This window comes from Sphaeramia orbicularis, chromosome 10, assembly GCF_902148855.1.
Source record: "Sphaeramia orbicularis chromosome 10, fSphaOr1.1, whole genome shotgun sequence".
NCBI lineage: Eukaryota > Metazoa > Chordata > Actinopteri > Kurtiformes > Apogonidae > Sphaeramia > Sphaeramia orbicularis.
This window is the reverse complement of record NC_043966.1, coordinates 37132547-37149743: the sequence shown is the minus strand read 5'-3', so window position 1 is coordinate 37149743 and position 17197 is coordinate 37132547. Positions and strand designations below refer to the sequence as shown.

General features: G+C 38.9%; 1 protein-coding gene across 1 annotated transcript in view; it reads left to right on the top strand.

The window, feature by feature from the left end:
• Positions 1–16943, top strand: part of rps6kal (ribosomal protein S6 kinase a, like) — a 28254-nt gene extending 11311 nt beyond the window's left edge. The window contains exons 12-22 of the mRNA XM_030145398.1: positions 535–599; positions 970–1072; positions 1266–1390; positions 3004–3126; positions 7752–7841; positions 7937–8095; positions 9384–9545; positions 9680–9756; positions 11003–11120; positions 11447–11587; positions 15727–16943. Of these exons, the coding sequence (XP_030001258.1) occupies positions 535–599; positions 970–1072; positions 1266–1390; positions 3004–3126; positions 7752–7841; positions 7937–8095; positions 9384–9545; positions 9680–9756; positions 11003–11120; positions 11447–11587; positions 15727–15852 (1289 nt within the window). The 3' untranslated portion in view covers positions 15853–16943. The remainder of the gene's footprint in view (positions 1–534; positions 600–969; positions 1073–1265; positions 1391–3003; positions 3127–7751; positions 7842–7936; positions 8096–9383; positions 9546–9679; positions 9757–11002; positions 11121–11446; positions 11588–15726) is intronic.
• Positions 16944–17197: the final 254 nt, after the last annotated feature.

Sequence of the window (17197 nt, the reverse complement as noted above, 5' to 3'; positions counted from 1 at the left end):
TGTAAATCCTTGAAAGTCACATAAATTACATTTCATATTGACACACGTGCCAAGAAGTAGCATTTTTGCACATGCATTAAACATATTCGGTTTCTAGTTTGGGTTTGGTCGTAACAGCAGCATTTACTGAACATTGTTTGGACGGTTAGAGTCATAATAAAATTGTTGATGCCATGGCAGTTAATTGAGACCCTGGTAAACCCCGAATTTCTCTTCGAGGTTTTGGGCTGTAAAAGTTTGGGAACTCCTGACTATATTATCTAAAAAATTCAGTTGTGTTATCGTAGTACTGATGCCCAGCCCTTTGTGTATGTGTGTACCATATGTCAACCTGTTGAATAAATGAACATGAGGCAGGTTTAACCTCGCATGCTGCCACTTGCTTGGCTTGAGTTGACATTTTTGGAGTCCACTTCAATCACATGCTGAAAACCACTGAGACATGGAGGAAAAAAGTGTGAATGTGTTGATCCTTTGAAAACAATGAAAGTGAACATGCCAGGTTAACTGAGCCAAAGGGATGTGTGTCTTTAGGGGCCGGGCCAGACGGAGTGGAGGAGATCAAACGGCACGCTTTTTTCTCGACCATCGACTGGAATGTGAGTGTACACACACACACACACACACACACACATATACATACTGTACGCCTCTTGGTAGCATTTCACAGCACATGTAACTCTCCAACTTCTGCTGAGGATTCACACCTAACAAACGGTTGGCTCTGTGACCACTGGCCACCAATCTTGGCCACGCCATCGCTGTGTGTATGTGTGTGTGTCTGGGCAGAGGGCCAGTCCTGACTGTGTGAGTGTTTAAGAGCCAGCAGGATGCTATTGGCTTGACCATGTTGTCGAGGGGTGGGAGGGGGTTAATCTGGGATGGGGACTGGGTTTCCTTTCCACATATGTTCACACACTACCAAACAGGCTGTGGTAGCGTTTCAACATGAATGTGTGTTTTCCTCAGAAACTGTACAGGAGAGAGCTGCAGCCGCCTTTCAAGCCGGCAGCAGGTAAACCGGATGACACGTTCTGCTTCGACCCTGAGTTCACTGCTAAAACTCCTAAAGGTAAATATACACCTACACATGCACGCACACGTGTTCCACTCACATGTTTGTGAGCCTCGAAGCAACAGCCAGTCTTTGCAGCCATGGAAACTGCAACTGAGCACTGACTACAACTGCAACAAGCAGCTCCAAAAAATTTAGTGGGTGTTGGTATGTTGATCCGTCTACATGATGAATTGTCTTTGTATTTTAGACTCCCCAGGTATCCCTCCCAGTGCAAACGCCCACCAGCTCTTTAAAGGCTTCAGTTTTGTTGCTCCAACCCCCATGGACGAGAACAAGAGCTCACCGCTGCTCAGCATACTCCCTATAGTTCAGGTGAACACACATCTTCACAATATGCAGAGGTTAATTATTACCATATTAACTTACAAATACAGAGAGAGTTCTCTGCTTCTGCTTTTGTAAGAAGCATAGTTGCTGGCCACAGTTAACACTAAGTAATAATTTCATTGTTATCTGGAGCAGGTTATTGCCATTTTCAACATGATTCTGTTTGTAGAAGTCTACAGAGGTTTTATTTACAGGCAGCACCTTCATAAAAGCTGATCCAAAGCTGTGTTAAAGGAGGCAACTATACACCTAAAATAAGTCTAAATGTGGTTTGATGATTATTATCAAAACATTTTGTAGTTTAACTGTTTTAAATACACCTTTAACGGTCTTTTGGCTTCACTGCCTGAAAATATAAAAGAATATTTTTGTCTACATGGTGAACGGTGGTTCCCTATTTTATTTGCATGGGAGACAACTAAAGTGCAACTAGCTCAACACAGCTTCACTGATCCATTAGTTCTGCTCATCTGGACTACAAAAAAACATTTCTAACTGTAATAATTATGTTACACAGACATATTATAGTGATTAATATTGTTAGAATATTTTTATATAAATCAGCTAGTTAGATTAGTTTACTATTTCAGCTGTTTGCTTAGGCATACTGTTTGATTATTTATGGGTTTTTTTTACACTTTCAGCATTCTGTTAATCTCCTTTCAATATTTGCCATTTTTTAGCAATGAAACAATAGTAATGCATTACATTAAGATAAATGTCTGTTTCTTTGCATGACATTATTTTGCCATCCTTGGATTTTTTTCCATCTTATGTATGTGGTTTTATATACAGCTTGAGAAATAATTATTAAAAATGTAGAAGTCATAAAAAAACAACAGCTGTCACAAGCCAACAGGGTTTTGTTGCGTGCAAATGTGATGCAAAATAAAATAATTTTTCTTCTACATGTGAGACCGTATGACAAAAAACCCAAAACCCAATTTTCTCATTAAAAAGTAAGACCAGTGGTCTAGAAACAGTAAATACACCAAGAAAAGTATGTTTTTATCTTTCAAGGTGAACAACTTTGGTATTTTTATAGAAAATCGCAATTGGTCTAATAATTATTTCTGAGGTTTTGGAGTATAAATAGTTCTATATACAGTGTGTTTCACCTGCAAAGGTTCTCCCTTGGGTACATATAATGTAGCCCTGGTTGGGAATCATTGAACATGACAGCAGAGACTACAAAATAAAGTATAGCTGCAATTATCTTTAAATGGTTTTTCTGTGCTGCCGCAGACCCACACACAAGCTCAGCACTGCTCTTCCCACATTCACTGGTACACATTTTATGTTCTATTTTAGCTGCATTCCTTGCTCACTCACCAGCAGAATTTTGTTAATTTGATCATATTTCTGCCTTTTACTCAATAAAGAAAAGCTTTTGTGTCAGCTTGACCAACAAAGATAAAGTAACACCTGAACGTTGACTCTGGCATATTTGTGCGGTGATATTGTGATGCTGGAACGTCACATTAGACTAAAGTGTAGAAATGGCCTGCGAAGAACAACCTGCTGCTTTACTGGTGGGTGTTTATATTTGTACAGTACACCTAACAGGATGTAATAGTTTGGTTGTGTTTCCTTTCCAGATGCATGGAGGCTCAGCCAAGTTCTCTGATCTGTACGAGCTGCAGGAGGACATCGGGGTTGGCTCTTACTCCATTTGTAAACGCTGTGTACACCGAGTCTCTGCCATGGACTACGCTGTGAAGGTAACCACACGCTGCATGAACACACAAAGATGATTTCTCAGACTAAAATGAAGAGTTCAACTTGAACGCATATGAAAAAAAAAATTGGTAGCACTGCTGAACACTCTGTCCCGAAACCTTAGTAACACAATTAAACAAGCTTGTTTTTCTTTGTGCAACGCCATTCGTTTTCATCATCACCCCGCTGCTTACTCACACACTTACTCACAGTTACACCTGTGAAAAGCTCACCACACTCATTTATTGGCAGAGGAGTCAGACTGGAGCTGTTGGAGCCAAACTCATGTAAGCAGGGAGCCATGAGAGATGAGCAAACTCTACCCACTGATTTCTCTATCAGTTAAAAACACCAACTTCTCATATTAAGGGCAGCAGTGACCTGAAGTGTAGGAGTGTGTGGTATGATGATTGTTAACTACACACAGATTATTGCACTGTAATTGTGTTACATTGGCACGAAGGTAGGGTACTGTAAAATACACACAAAGTCCTAGTCTATACTCATTCAGATATTCTCCCCAAAACAATTCCGTCGTCATGACCTTCATATTACAAAACATTTCCCCACAGACACACAAACTGCAAACACTAACACACAAACACTAACCCTGTCCTTAGCAGATGTACACAGTGTCATCTGTATAAAGAAAAGCAGTTATGTCAAGTTAAAGGAGTGATATTTTGCTTTATTTTTATGGAATTATGCATTTTAAAACATTCCCTGTGGTCTACATAAACTGTAAAAGCTATGCTTGGGTGTGAATTCTTCATTAATTCAACTCCACAGGTCCATCTTCAGCCCTATTTCTGAGTAATGACACCAGAAAGGTTGTTTTGAGCGCTGGCCCTTTAAATGCAAATGAACACTTCACGCCCCAGCCCTCCAGGTTGTTGACTGTGCTGCTCTGTCCCGTTCAATTAACAACTGAACATTTTAGGTAATCGGCTCAAAGTTTGGACATATTTTCAGTATGGACTACAACTGCTGCTGCTGATAAACAATTATAGCATACTCAGAGAAATGTTCATCAGAAGTCTTGACCTTATATGTGCAAATGTCATGATGTAACTAGTTGTAGACGTAACAAATTAAGCAGGAATTAAAACAGGTTGTAGAAATCCACTTGATTTTTGCCAAAATCCTACCCTACTATAATGCACATTCTGTGTCCGTCCATCCGTCCGGCATCCTGTGCAGCGTCCGATCAATGTTGCACTACAGGAGGGCGTTATCGTACAATAGCACCATGGGTACAATGCTGCTAGTGAATATTAAGATAGCTTTGCAGCACCTGGAGGGTTCAAATTCAAACTTTTTGAACTATTAGAGTCCAAATACACAAATGAATGTACCAAAGACTAATAAAAGTGAGTTGAGCAAAAAATGACCCCTTCAAGTTGTAAACTTATTGAATCAGTAGCTAATGTTGTTGCTGCTGATGTTTCTAGTAAATGTTTGTTTCACAAAGCAACAGTGAGACTGCACAAATGTGATCCAATGTCATCGTTGTATATACCCACACAGATACACATAAACAATCACCCTAAACTGCACTGGACTAGTATAACCTTAGGATGTATAGGGATTTATAAATGAACCCTGTGTGTGTATGTGTGTGTGTGTGTTTCTTAAAGCACATTGTCAGGATCACCAAAGTCTGCTTTTTACATTAATTTACTGACTTTTGTCCCCAGGTCAGATACTAAACAGGGTTCCTGTAGGGTCTTAAAAAGTCTTAAAAGTCTTGAATTTACAAATCTGCATTTAATACCTTAAAAAAGTTGGTATACATATATATTTGATATGGTAGGTCTTTAAATTATGTTGCCATAAACTTGTTGGCTGTATTGTGTTTAAATGTGTTTGGGAAAGCTGCAAAAAAAAGTCACGTTAGTTGACTCAGTTCCACCCATTCCAGCCTGACCGTTTATATTGAAATAGGAACCAATTATTGCTAACTTTGCAGCCCCCGGTGAGAAATGACTCATAGCGTTGGAGTAAATCAATACATTTTCATAAATTCTGAGTCACAAATTTTTGCCAATATGGCCATGAAATAGGCTGTGAAATGGACATTAAATTCTGTTCTAAGTAGTCTTAAAATGGTCCTAAAAAGTCATAAATTTAATTTGTACAAACCTGCAGGAACCCTGATTAAGGCTCACTGTTATTTGACCAGCATTAAAATAAATATAGTCTGTTCCTTCCTGTATATTGTCAGCGTGTCCTCCTCCTCATCATCATTTTGAGAATATTCATGCTCTTTCATGATATGTGCCGCCAGAATTCAGATAAAATATGCTATTAAACATTCATTTATAATGACTAGTGCATAGTTTTATCCTTCTCCATTGATAGAATTGAGGCAGAATAAATGTACAGAGGAAATGAAAAGTGTTTTAAATGACTTCAAATCACAGAGATAGGGTTGGTTATTTGTGGTGGAATTTTTAACCTCATAAATTGCAGACATAGAAGATCCACACAGCATTAGAATCACAGTTGACCTTCACCATGAGTAGAAATTACCGGAGGTCCACCAGTAGGGTTGGACCTGTACAAAGAAGATGCCATTTATGTGTGTGGATTAAAGGGTGAAACATAGAGGAAAAAGGCCAAGCAATGTATCCATGTTAGTGTGGACAACGATGTGGGTCCAGAACCACTAGAAACCAGACTGAACAGAGGAACTAACCTTTACTCACTAGATCTCGGGACTATGGGTTTGAAATACTTACAAAACAAGAGTTAGGTTTGTCATAGCTTAGAGGAAACTGTAGCCAGTGGCTCTTTTTCTTAAAGGGTTTCTAGACTTTGACATAAACCTTGTGGAAACTTTGTCATCCTGTTTAATGTGGTCAGTGCTGCTGACCGTACAGCAGAGGGCAGCACTAGTACACACCATAACATTATTATGGTACAGCAACTTCACTGGGCTTTGTCTGGGCTTTCCATTATTTTCAATCAATCAAAATTGTATGTATATAGTGCCACATCATAACAAAAGTTGTCTCATGACACTTTACATTTAGAGCTGGTCTAAACCAGACTCTTAAGCCAATTTGCAGACACCAACAGAATCCTCCAGGTGTAAACACTTGGTGACAGTGGAAGGAAAAACTTCCTTTAAACAGGCAGAAACCTGGAGCAGACCTCAGTTCTGAAGGATGGATGTCTGACATGACCAGTTGGGGTTAAAGAGGTCATATTTTTGCTAAACCCATTTGTATTAGTCTTTGGTTTATTTATTTGTGTATTTGGACCCTAATTGTTCAAAAAGTTTGAATTTGAACCCACCGGGTGTTGCAAAGTTATCTTTATATTCATTTTGTCAAAAATAAAGTGGATTTCTATTAGGGCTGCACAATATTGGAAAAAAATGACATTGGAATTTTTTTTAACCATGTGATATATATATTGCGATCTGTAAAACTACTCAGGAGGATATAATAGCTGTGTGGCGCCGATGTAAATGGTCAGACAAATTAGTTGTGTTTCCTCTTGTGTCGACACAGAACACGTTTCAATATCATCCTTCTTGTAGCCGAAATAATTCCAGATAACTGACATGGCTTTTCTTTTTGGCACCAAGTCTTCATTTACGGGGATTTTCTAGTTTGCTGCTCATTTTTCTATGTTGTTACCAGCAATTCACCCCAAACTGATTAAGAACGATTGTGATTGGTGGATCGCTGTGTGGAGTGTGTGTCACATACCCTTGAAATTAGATGAGAACATGTTGAGTTCATTTGCCTCCTACATTACAGGACCTGCGATGTGACTATTGCGCACACATGCATTGTGATGTCAATGCTCAAACGATATATTGTGCAGCTCTAATTTCTATAACCTGTTTTAATGCCTTCTCAATTTGTTACATCTATAACTAGTTACATCACTACATTTGCACATATAAGGTCAAGACTTCTGATGAACATTTCTCTGAATACACCAAAATTGTGCGTCAGCAGTAGTGGTTGTAGTCCATACTGAAAATATGTTCAAAATTTGAGTCGATTACCTAAAACGTTCAGTTGTAGGTTGTATTAGCGAACAAAAGTGGTTGAATGGGACAGAGCAGCACGGTCAACAACCTGGAGGGGGTGGGGTGTGAAGTGGCTCATTTGCATTTAAAGGGCCAGTGCTCAAAACGACCTTTCCGGTGTCATTACTCAGTAATAGGGTTGAAGATGAGCCTGTGGAGTTGAATTAATGAAGAATTCAGACCCAAGCATAGCATTTACAGTTTATGTAGACCACAGGGAAATGTTTTAAAATGCATAATTTCATTTAAAAAAGCAAAATATCACTCCATTAAAGAGAGAGGGTTAAAGGAAGTGACAGAGAGATGGGGGGGGGGGGGATACATGGATGCACAGCAAACTGAAGTATAACTGTTAAAAACTAGAACTGCTGTTACTACTATAACTACCAATAACTAGTGCAAGTACACAAAACTGTTAATACTACTACTCCAAATACAAGCACTAACAGTGGATATACTACTGCTACAGCTGTTAGTACCAATAATAGATTTAGCTTGTGTTTTGTTGATGTGTTTTGACTAATCCAGGACAGCCTCTTTTCTAACACTAGTCACTATCTGTGCTTCATGTTTTCTTAGATTATAGACAAAAGTAAGCGGGACCCATCTGAAGAGATTGAAATCCTGATGCGATACGGGCAGCATCCGAACATCATCACTCTGAAAGACGTAGGTAGCATTTTTGTTTATGTAATGAGCGTGAAGGCTATAAGTTTTTGCATGCATACCCACCGATGGTGTCTCTGCGTCTTCATGTGATCCAGGTGTACGATGAGGGCAGGTATGTTTACGTGGTAACGGAGCTGATGAAGGGAGGAGAGCTGCTGGACAAAATCCTCCGGCAGAAGTTTTTCTCGGAGAGGGAGGCCAGCGCCGTGCTCTTCACCATCACCAAGACTGTCGACTACCTCCACTGCCAAGGGGTGAGAAGCCTCATCTGGACCCACATGGGGGGGCATTGCCCCCCTCAGCGGTTCACAGTTAATCTGGTCCTGCTCTAATTTTGCTCCAATCAAAGTAAACAGCCACATAAAATATTGTGTGTCTCAGAGTTGAGCCTCAGTATTCACCTGGTGTTGTATTTCCAGTAATGGAGGGTTTTTTTTCACTGCACTGATTTTGACATTTGACATATTACAGCTTAAAACATGCAGGTGTATTTAGACTCAGTGACAATGGCAGCATCTCATGTTTATAAGCATAACTGTCAGATGTGGATGGACGTTAAGTAAGCTCACACTTCCTGATGATGAGTTTTCCTGTGTCCAACAATCTTATTCTAAACAAAAAGCTGGTATTTTGTTGCTCTTGTTTTTACCAAAATAATTTATTAAAATAGTCAGCCTAGGTTCCACCCCTTTTAGTGGGACCTAATTTCAGAAAAAAATGTAAGTCAACAGCAAGAGGAAAAAAAAAATCTTGATTATGTTTGTATTAAGCGACCATTCACACACGATTTAAAATGCAAGTATAAACTTATTCATAAATTATAAAATACAGTCCTGTACAAAAGTCTTGGGCCAACGTTAGGTTTGTTGGTTAAGTTCTAATGACCACACATTTCTGCATTAAGATCCAATCTGATATATGTAAAGTATGAACAGCATTAAAAACAAGTTTCAGGGGAAAATCAAACCAAAGTGTTAGTAGTATTCAGTGTGACCCTTTGCACTTAACTTGTCTTTAACACTTTTGTTCAGAAAATATGAGATGTAATGCATTATTTTTGTGATGTTTTATACCAGGTTTCCTTCAACACATGTCAGATGTTTCTGTTTGTGCTGCTTCTCACCATGGGGTCAGAGGTCACACTAAATACAGACTTTAACCTTTACAGGTTTTTTGTTTATCTTTTAAGGCTGGGCAGATATTGTCTGTATACTGTTGTTTCTGAAGAAAAGAGAATACGAAATAAATATGTATACTCGTTTCAACCCTGCAAAAACAACCTAACACTTTTGCACAGTACTGTAAATATATGTTTTTTTGTTCATTTTGGTTCAGGAAACTGAAAATTTGACTGAAGTGTATTTTCATCTTGAACCACAGTTCTGCTTTTTTCAGTGTTTTAGGGGAACCATCATAAAACCATCTGATATTGGCGGAAGTTAAAAATTAAACCTTCCAAAGTTTCCTTGTGAAGGGGGAGCTGATACACTCTGGCATGTAAACATGGCGCTCTGTCATCCTCACCTGTTTCTTCCTCCACAGGTGGTCCACAGAGACCTGAAGCCCAGTAACATCCTGTACATGGACGACTCGGGGAATCCTGACTCCATCAGAATCTGTGATTTTGGTTTTGCCAAGCAGCTTCGAGGGGGAAACGGCCTGCTCCTCACTCCCTGTTACACCGCCAACTTTGTGGCACCAGAGGTGAGACAGAGTAAAATTATCCTTTAGCCTAACCTTGAACGTCTGATGCAGAAACATGGAGCAGAGATGTATTTTAGTCCCAGCGAAGGAGAGGCTCTGTAACAGTTTGTCATTCTCTGTTTGTGTCTGTCTAGGTACTAATGCGGCAAGGTTATGATGCAGCCTGTGATATATGGAGTCTGGGAGTCCTACTCTATACGATGCTGGCGGGGTGAGACGACACTCAGGGACAGTTATTGGGGAGTTTTGACTAAATGGGACTGTGGTGATGAATCGGTGGAGTGTCCGGCTCTTTATCTCATCGGCCATGAGCTATTGTTGAAGGCGTCATCTGCGTCATCTTTGTTAACAATTTCTTCAAACATTATCCTTTACTTATGATGGTCCATATTTCACTGGTTCATAACAGGAAAATGATTACAGATGTCAATATAGTTACTTTGAGCACTGATAGGAATATATATGTACTTTCATTTGGGTCCATGACCTTTGACCTTGAGGGGTCAAACTCAAGGTCACCAGTGTCTACATTTCAGCAATTGTCTTCTCAGAAACTACTGGTCAGCGTCATTTCAAATATTATATTTTGCTTCCTTGGGACAATGTGTACAAAGCTTGTTCACATTTTTTCGAAATTTCTGTTTTTTTAATTTTTGAAATATTTTTAATGTGCCTTTACTTATAATGGTCCATATTTTGATGGTTTGTAACATGGAAATGGATACAGATATCAATATAGTTACTACTGAGCACTGATAGGAAGTCATGTATGGACTTTCATTTGGGACCATGACCTTTGACCTTGAGTGACCTTGAAGGGTACAACTCAAGGTCACGAATGTCTACATTTCAACAATATTCCTCTCTAAAACTACTGGTTGAATTCAATTCATTGTTTTTATGTAGCTCTCTTAAGACAATGTCAACAAATTTTGTTCACAGTTTTGAGAAATTTTGATTTTTGAATATTTGATGGATTTTTGAAACATTAAAAATTTGCCTTTACTTATAGTAGTCTATATTTTAATGGGTTATAATATGGAAATGATTACAGATATCAATATAGTTACTATTGAGCACTAATAGGAAGTCATACATGAACTTTCATTTAATTAGTTGAGTTCTCCAGTGACAGTACCACCCACTTCTATTGGGAGATTGATCTGCATCCAGACCACAGGACTCAAGACAGAACCTGACAACCTGACAAATTCAACTTGGTATTGATTCTTGATAGAACATGCCGATGAGATACAGGGATATTGGTCCTATTTTTACCTTTGTTCTTTCTAAAGCAACTATAATCATCACTCTGAAGTCGATGGCACAACCACAGTTTCATCTAGTTGTAGTCAAATGTCTTCTTCCATCACAGTGACAGTAAGATCGACAATAAAATCTAATGTGAAGTTTAGGGTCATTTTGCCTTTTTCTCTTAACCTCTTTTTTACTTTCAGGTACACGCCGTTTGCTAATGGGCCAAATGACACACCAGAGGAGATTTTACTTCGAATAGGGTCTGGAAAGTTCTCTTTGACTGGTGGCAACTGGGATACTGTATCAGACACCTCAAAGGTACACACACTGACACATGGTACATCTTTGTATTTTCAATAGATTTTGTTTTAACTAAACTTCAGAATATGTTGGTTACACCCGCATGTATAATGTTCTATAGTTCAGCTTGGTCCTTAGTTTTGAACTTATTTCTGTTCCATTCTGATTCAGTGATAAGTCGTATAGTGATGCTGTAGAACAGAGACATGTTTCCCTAATGTGTTATAATGTTAATAGTTTTGGTTTATGAGTTTTTTGTCTTGGGTTAAGAATAGTAAATAATCACACTGGAAAGGGAAATCACAATTAGTCCTCATTAGACCTGTGTGACTCCTGTGTTCCAGGACCTGCTGTCCCATATGCTCCATGTAGACCCTCACCAGCGATACACAGCAGAGCAGGTTCTAAAACATTCCTGGATAACCTGCAGAGATACGTTACCACACTTCCAGCTCACACGCCACGACGCACCGCATCTGGTCAAGGTGAGCACACAAACACAAAAACACAGAGTTGCGGTCACTTCAGTCAACATGATGATATGAACTTATTGTAGGAAAAGACAGCCGGAAAAATTTAACATAAACAGTTGAGCCTGAATGCTGGATATTACAATGTATCTTTAATTAGTACTAGATCCAACACAGCAGATGTGGTGGTCCTGATTTATATGGCTTATCCAGGTTGGTTTCCGTCCCACTTATAATACTATAAGGATGGGGAGGGGGGACAGGGCAGTGCGGTCCGTGCCACGCGTACCCTCTGTGAGGTACACGCGGAAGTGAAAGTTAACGCTCACTTACCTTTTCCCTACCTCCTGAATCATCACAGACTTTCATTTAAGCCTGGCCTATTATATATTATACATATGTATAATAAGTGCGACAGTGGTGGGTTTTTTTTGGTATGAAACGTGTGGTGTGGTGGCAAGGATTTTAAAACCTTACCAGCAGAAACACTGGTATCTTGACTGTATTTAAAGACCTAAAGCTATTCCTACAACTAACATTTCTAAGTGTATCGTTTTCTTAAAACAAACTGGTGATTCACTGCTTTCACACAGCATCACTTGCCTTTCTGTTTTTGGTTTGTGTTACATCAGACATCTCAAACATTCCACAAAACTGTACAAAAGAAATCATGCACACCAGGCTATGGAGGATACAGTTTTGTTTGTCATCACTCAAATTCTGCACAGATTGAGTGATGACAACACAATATCGGTGAGGTGAAATTATAAGAAACTCAATAAACAGGACAGGACAGTATCCACATAGGCTTAGGTCAGAGTTTCCATTCTGCCCCGAGTTTTCTCTCCTCAGTTGATGTTGCGTCCCCTGCAGATTTGCAGCAGGGTTATCTGGGCAGTAACTGGCCCTCACCTGCTTCTCTTAATCTCGTGTAGCAGTACAAGTGTGTCTTGTCTTGATGCAGTTGTGCAGAGAGAGGCCGAACTCCTCGTTGTTTCAGATAGAATCTAAAGCTGCGATCACAGGTGAGAGGGTCAGAACAAAGATCAACAGCCAAGTGGGAGTTTCACTTTGTAGATCAAGTCTCCATTCAAAGCAAACACAACAGTCTCAACACTTCTTTGTATCATCCTCAGCACATTTATACTGTAAAACCTTCCTTGGTTTTATCATAGATCATTTCGTAGCATGATCTAACAGATAAAGAAAGGAGATGGAGTAGACTCTTACCTCTGGAGTTAAGAGAAAAACATATATACTTGTGTTTCTTTGAATTGGATATTGCCTGTTTCTAACCCACAAGTCCTGTAGGATGGACCACCTTTCCACCCCCAGACAGTACAAATGATGTGAGAAACCATAGATGGCATCATCACACCGCTTACATTACCATATTATTACCACATTCCCTGCTTTGATGCTCCTGAGAGTGGACAGTCATCGTGTTTGTCATCATTAGTTTCATTCCTGATCTGGTCTGGATCCTCTTACTGCTTGGTTTTTCATTTTACATTTTTTTTCCCCTTAGAAAGTATATTAGCTGTAATTCATAAAATTGCTGCATATAGTAGATTTGGAAAATCACTGAGCTGAAAGTCATGTTCCTTTTCTTCCTTCAGTTTGGTATAATAATGAGTTAACGTTAGCTTTATTTTGAAAGTGTTTTTTTTCTCCATTTAAGGTCGTGTGTAGGACTTTAGGGGGATTCAATGGCAGAAATTGAGTATAATATACATAAATATCTTTTCAATAGTGTATAATCACATAAAAACAAGGATCATTGGTGTTTTCATAACCTTAGAATGAGCTGTTTATATCTCCAGTAATGACGGTAATGTTTCTTCACCCCTGGTTTTTGATAATGATCATAACATGCTGGGAGCATTCTTTAGGAAATGAAGAATTTTCCTCATTTTGTTATTAAAACTGGGTGGCAGGTAGAAAGCTAGTCAAAGCTGACACAGACAGCTTTATAAAAAGTGGTTCTCAGTGTTCCTCGGTGGCTCACCTGGTAGAGTGAATCGCACACAGACCAAGGCTTTATTGCACTAAGATCGATTCCAACCTGAGGACTCTACTCTCTCTTACCCATCATGTCTGTCTCTACTCACTTAATCCACAGGTGTCAAACTTATTTTAGTTCAGGGGCCACTTTCAGCCCAATGTGGTCTCAACTGGGCCAGACCAGTAAAATAATAACAGTGAAAAAGTGAAATTACACCATGAAAATGTTTGCATCTACAAAGTTTCCTTAAAAATGTTAGTAACGTGAATGACCTCAAATGTCTTAAGAAACATATATGCAATTTTAACAAAGTTCTGCCTCTGTTTATCATTTTCACATGTACAGTACAACTCACTGATCACAGTGGATCTACAAATACACATAACATTTAGTAACAGGCAGAATATTGGTCAAATTGCACTTATTTTTCTAACAACATTTCATGTTATTCATATATGTTTGACTTATTCACATTTTTTGTGGATAGGATAGTTTGTAAATATAAACATTTTCATGTAATTTTGCTTTTTTACACTAAAACAGAAAAATTTGGAGTTGTTATTATGATAGCATTTTACTGGTCTGACCCACTTGAGATCACATTGGTCTGTATGTGGAACCTGAACTAAAATGATTTTAACATCCTTGATTGTTAATATTTTCAGTGTAATTTTTGCATTTCACAAATTCATTTCAGTGGCTGGATTGGACCCTTTGGCGGGCCAGTTTTGGCCCATTGGCAGCATGTTTGACACCTGTGACTTAATCAATCAAATAAAAGCAAAATTAATCTTAAAAGATAAATGTTAAAGGGGTCATATTTTGCTAAACCCACTTTTATGAGAATTTGGTACATTTATTTGTGTATTTGGACCCTAGTAGTTCAGTGAATTTGAACCCTCCAGGTGCTGCAAAGTTATCTTTATATTCATTTTGGCAAAAATCAAGTGGATTTCTACAACCCGGTTGTAGTCCATACTGAAAATATGTCCAAACTCCGAGCTGAGTACTTAAAATGTTCAGTTGTTGGTTGAACAGGACAGAGCAGCACAGTCAACAACCTGGGTGGGGTGTGGAGTGGCTCATGTGCATTTAAAGGGCCAGCGCTCAAAACAACTTTTCTGGTGTCATCAGTCAGAAATAGGGTTGAAGATGGACCTGTGGAGTTGAATTAATGAAGAACTCAGACCCAGGGATAGTATTTACAGTTTATGTAGACCACAGGGAAATCTCTTAAAATGCATAATTCCATTTTAAATAAATAAATAAATAAATGTATTTCTCATTTACAGGGCTGGTAGAATTATATAATATAGATAAACTTTGGGCATGTGTCATGTCATGAGCTGATTGTTAAGCACACCATTCACTTCTACACATTTAAATACATTCAGTACAATAATCTAACTTTTCAGCATTTTTTATACTTTATTTTTATTTGTTTTTTCAACAGACAATACAACACAGAAACTAGGAAACTAGGGTCCTTAGGAATTGTGAAAGTCATAATCCTCTCAATTATTTCAAAAAGCCTTTCCCAGAAAGACTTCAATTTTCTACATGTCCAGAAATTATGAGTGATTAGCACTTGCTTGCCCACACTGTCTCCAACAATATTGTTGATGTCCCTTTACTTTAGTAGTGATATGTGGTGTAATAAAAACTTTTCAACGTTTTCAACTTCTACATCACACATCTGAAATGTTATTGTCCAGTTTCAGTCACTGCAGGTGTGTGTATGTGTCTTACTTTTTCAGCAAAACCGTCATTTGTCAAAATTTAAAAGCACAACAGTTGGATGTTTACACACTAAATATTGTTAAATGAAGACTAGATTCTATCCACTGAAACACTAAAGGCTTTTTTTTTTTTTTTGAAACAATTAAAGAAGTGTTGCATTTGTAGAGAGTACACTGTTTTTTGTTTTTTTTAAGTTTCCTCCTAAACAGAACCATTTCTTATTAAACAGTGGATGTTAGAACTAAAGGCCTGCCTCTAATTCAAGCCGTCCTCACATAAAGGCCTGGTACCTTCTGCAGCTCTGACAAATAAAGGCCCTGAACACTGTTAGAGGAAGGATTTACATGATTACAGCGAACACGTATGTCATTCCAATTTACAACCAAGTGTGTGTGCTGTTGGTTTTCAGGGAGCCATGGCTGCCACCTATTCAGCACTGAGCCAGAAGACGAGTCAGCCGGTGTTGGAGCCCGTGGCGGCGTCCAGTCTAGCGCAGCGACGCAGCATGAAGAAGCTCACCTCAACAGACATGTAGTAACGCACCGCTCGCCCACCAATGTTGACCTCATTCTCAGTCAGGACTCCCATACGCCAACAGAGATGCGTGCACACAGACCCCCGTTCTGGCCAGTCGCACTTCTGTCTCCCTTTTTAATCTATTTATTTGACGCACCCTGCATTCACACACTCAACACACACACACACACACACTGGACGAGGTTGCATTGCAAAAAAGAAGAAGTCAGCTCAAGATGAAGATGGAAACCTCACATATCTGTTACTGCTGGGGAGACAGACTTGTATTTATTTCCACAGCTTTCATATGCACTTGCCCTCCTCGCCTTTCATTTGTTCTTCCTCTTGTGGGGAAGAAACGCACCAGCTGATGTTTTCCTTCACTGTGATTGGCTGATTCAAAGCTGCTTCGATAAACTGTGCCCCCCCACTGCTCTTCATCTGCGCTCCGCCATCCTCCTCCTCCTCAGTTCTCTCCCTGTCCCTGTTTGCTTTCACTCTCTGAACTTCTTTCCTTCAAAGTGAAGTAATGGTTTATGTGTGAGAGTGCTGGAAAGATGATATTGACTGAGGGAGAAAGTCCGACTGTTTTCCTTTCTGAGGCTAGTGAATAGAAAAATACACAATCCTGCTCGTGGCAGATTAAAGAATCCCTCAAGTTCAGAATCTTCTACCAGCACTTTTGTTAACATAAATGCATGCGTGGACACAAATCTGTATTGCTCTTCCCTTAAAATTTACCATCTGACTCATGTTCATTTGTGATGCTAACCGTGTATCAAGAGGTAACATTAGCTGCAAACAGACATAAGGTAACAGCTTAAAGGTGGAAAAAAAGATAACAGAAATTAAACTTAAAATGTTGATGAAGAGCATGTGGGGGAGCTGTAGGGATTTCTCTGGGGGGAATGGGACGCACCCCATCGAACCAGAGAGGCTGAATTAAAAAAAAAAAAAAAAAAAAAAAAACTAAAAGATTTCCATGGATATCTCTTCAAAAAGACATTGTGGAAATTGTATGATATTGTATTTATTTCATTTGATTTTTAAGATTCTATTTTTCTTTCAAGTTCTGTATATATTGACATTAAAGATCATTATTGACATGCATCCACTGTGGTCGGCACTACTTTTTTCCAACACAAAAGTCAACCAGGCTTTTTTTTTTTTTTTTTTTTTCTTTCCCTTTGAAGGTTTCATACCAGCACAGAAAAGCTGCATTCTTTTAAAATACTTCACATACAAGGAGGGCTGACCGGGGCCCCTGGGGACCCCAAGAATAAACCACTGCAAGAAACAACCAAGATGTCAACATGTCTTCTCAAAACATGAATGATCTGATTAATGTCATCTAAAAAATGTTG